This window comes from Monoraphidium neglectum, assembly GCF_000611645.1.
Source record: "Monoraphidium neglectum strain SAG 48.87 unplaced genomic scaffold scaffold02000, whole genome shotgun sequence".
Taxonomy (NCBI): Eukaryota; Viridiplantae; Chlorophyta; class Chlorophyceae; order Sphaeropleales; family Selenastraceae; genus Monoraphidium; species Monoraphidium neglectum.
The window spans coordinates 5,701-8,458 of NW_014011628.1; the positions used below are offsets into that span (position 1 = coordinate 5,701).

General features: G+C 63.8%; 1 protein-coding gene across 1 annotated transcript in view; it reads left to right on the forward strand.

Moving 5' to 3' along the window:
- Positions 1 to 1,127: 1,127 nt before the first annotated feature.
- MNEG_9624 (hypothetical protein) overlaps positions 1,128 to 2,758 on the forward strand; it is a gene marked incomplete at both ends in the record, with an annotated part of 2,502 nt that continues 871 nt past the window's right edge. Inside the window, 5 exons of the mRNA XM_014041906.1 lie at positions 1,128 to 1,160; positions 1,367 to 1,490; positions 1,800 to 1,909; positions 2,103 to 2,183; positions 2,410 to 2,466. Of these exons, the coding sequence (XP_013897360.1) occupies positions 1,128 to 1,160; positions 1,367 to 1,490; positions 1,800 to 1,909; positions 2,103 to 2,183; positions 2,410 to 2,466 (405 nt within the window). The remainder of the gene's footprint in view (positions 1,161 to 1,366; positions 1,491 to 1,799; positions 1,910 to 2,102; positions 2,184 to 2,409; positions 2,467 to 2,758) is intronic.

The following is a 2,758-nucleotide window of genomic DNA, read 5'->3' on the forward strand; positions in this document are numbered from 1 at the left end:
GTGGCGTGCCGCGCCCCCTCCGGGCGCGCCGCCCTTCGCGGGGGGATCCCTGCCCGGCCGCGAGCGGCGCCCGCGGGCGCCGCGCGCCGTGACCGGCCTGGCGGCATCGCACGCCGGAGCGTTGTTGTTGGCAAGTGAGCAGCGCTGGAGCTCGGGTGCAGCCCGCGGGTTGTATGTAAGAGAGCACCACCTTTTGAGGTGTATGCCCCCTGTGTTTTTCGGCACTGTGCAGCTTACTTCCATCCTTTCGTCAACACTGCGCGCGACTCTAGCGACCCTGCTGTTGGGCGCCGCTTGTCTCCACATGCCAGCTGTGCTGTCGGGCGCATGCGTGGGTCACCAAACCCGACTTCCCCTTGGTTGATGGGGGTTGAGGCTTTGGTTGTAGCAGTAATCAGCTTTTTCTTCAGTGAGTGTACAACACATTTGCGGATCTGGTGGTGGAGTGCTCAGGGTGAGCCAGGTGTGTGTCAAAATCCAGCTGAGGTCTGATGTCGGGCTGTGCAGCGCCCTGGAACTGTGTGGGGCCCCACCGCTTTTGGCAATGAGTAGGCGTTTGCATCACCACTGCGGGACATTGCAGCAACCAGTGCCGGCCAATCTGTGAGGATGGCATCAATGAGGGCGTGAAGCCTCACAGCAGAGCACCCCGACACTCAGCACCCATGTGGGCCCACATGCCCATGACCTGCCATGTCGACAGCAGGATGGGCATGCTGGACAGTGTCATAATCCACAAGGAGATATTTGTATCAGACACTACCTGTTGACGACCTGCATCCCACCATACGCAATCCGATCGCTTCGACCCGCTGATCTACGACACAGAAAGCGTCGTTGTCGTCTCTTTGCGCAATTGAATCGCGTTTCTTTCTTACTAGCTCACATGCTCCGGGCTGTGGCGTGCCCCCAAGCTCACAACGGGCACCCTCGCACGTCCCCCGCCCCGCTGCGGCACCCCCGGTGCGTCCGCACGTTCAGCAGAGGACCGCCGGCACCCAGGGAGCAGCGGCACCGCCAAAACAGCGCACGTGCGCACCGTCAACGCATCGCCGGACGCCCCGCGCGGGCGACCAGCCGGCGCGATGTCGACAGCGAGTGCTTTGCGGGCGTTGTGACGCTCGACAATGACAGCGACCCGCGATACACGGTGCTGCGGGGTGAGCGCGGCAGCGCACAAGCGCAGGCATTGCTCAAGCGCCATGGACTGCAGCTCCGCTCGGGCAATCCAGAAATATGAGCCATGTTTCAAGCAGCGGTCAAGCACACGCGCGCGGCACCACACCACCACTGCCTCACTCACCTCAAGCCGTCAACCCTGCTGCGGCGCCCCCAAATCCGCCCCCTCACACACACACAAGTCGAGGCGGACGACTTCGCCGGCCTGATCAGGGTGCTGGCCTGGACGCTGACCGGGCTGGGCCTCAACGTCGCCAACGCGCTGATACAGACCGACGGGGGCGTCGCATCAGACACATTCTTCGTCACCGGTGCGGCCGGCCCCCTACCCTCCCCCCTTCCCCCTGCCCTGTGGGTGGCCGGTCCCCACCTCGGCCCCGGCGTCCAGGGGCAGTGCTTGCGGTCCTCACAGCAAACACGATAACAACAATTCCCAGGGGTTTTGGGGTGCAGGCCGAGCCCCAAATCGGAACACCACGCAGGGCTGTGGTGTATCCAAGATGTCCGCAGCTCGCGCCGCAGCCGGCTGCCCAGGTGCGCGGCGGCTGGACCCGCTGCCATCGAGAATCCCTCGCCATGCGCTCCCCCCCTCCGTCCCAAAACCCCATTGCCCCACCCAGACTCGCGCGGCCGCAAGCTGAGCGATGCCGCGGCGCTGGAGGTGGCGGAGCGGCTGCAGGACATCGTGGATGATGTGTGCAGGACGAGCAGCGACGGGGAGTTTGGCGAGGTGCGCTTTACTGGCATGCGTGGGGCCTAGGGTTGAGGGTTGATGGTTTAGGCCTTGGCCAACCCTGGACTTTGAACCCTGAGTTGACCCTGTTTTGGCATGCATGGCAGAAGCTCTCCGTGTTTGACAGGGTCCATGGGTCTGCTCACTGTGGTCGTGAGCGCACTGTGTTGGTCCGCATCCCTTTGTCCAGTTGGGAATGAGGGGGCAGCGGGCCCAGAGCGCGCGCACACGGGTGTGTGCGCCGCATGGCGAGGAGGAGCTGGAGCGGACGGTGCGGGTGGACCCACCAGGCAAATGCTTCTGCGCCTGCAGAGAGGCACGGGCGCGCGTGCACATACCACCGGGCAATCACGCTTGCTCATGGCCCCTGCAATCACAGCCAGCCACACTCCCACCGGTGACCCCCCACCATGAAACCCTCCACCCCCCAGCACCCACGATTAGAAAAAACCCTGCTCCTGCGGCGCCCGCATGCGGTCAATTGACCTCCCGCGCAGGCTCGCATCGGTGACGTCATCCACCTGTCCAATGAGACCCACCCCACCTGCACCGAGGTGGGAAACAGCCATCTGGGGGTGGAGCCACGCCCGAAAACACGGACCGCGCTTGCTCTGTGGCTTGCTGAGAACAAACATGATTTGCAGATTAGGCTGCGACCGCCCCGGCGCCGCTGTGACCCCGCGGCCATGTGCAATCCCCGGCCCACGCGCCATTATGCCCCTGTGCACACCTACTCTCTCCTTGACTTGAAGTGACACACACGCACGCGCGCACACACACACACACACACACACACACACACACACACACACACACACACGCACACACACGCACACACACACACAC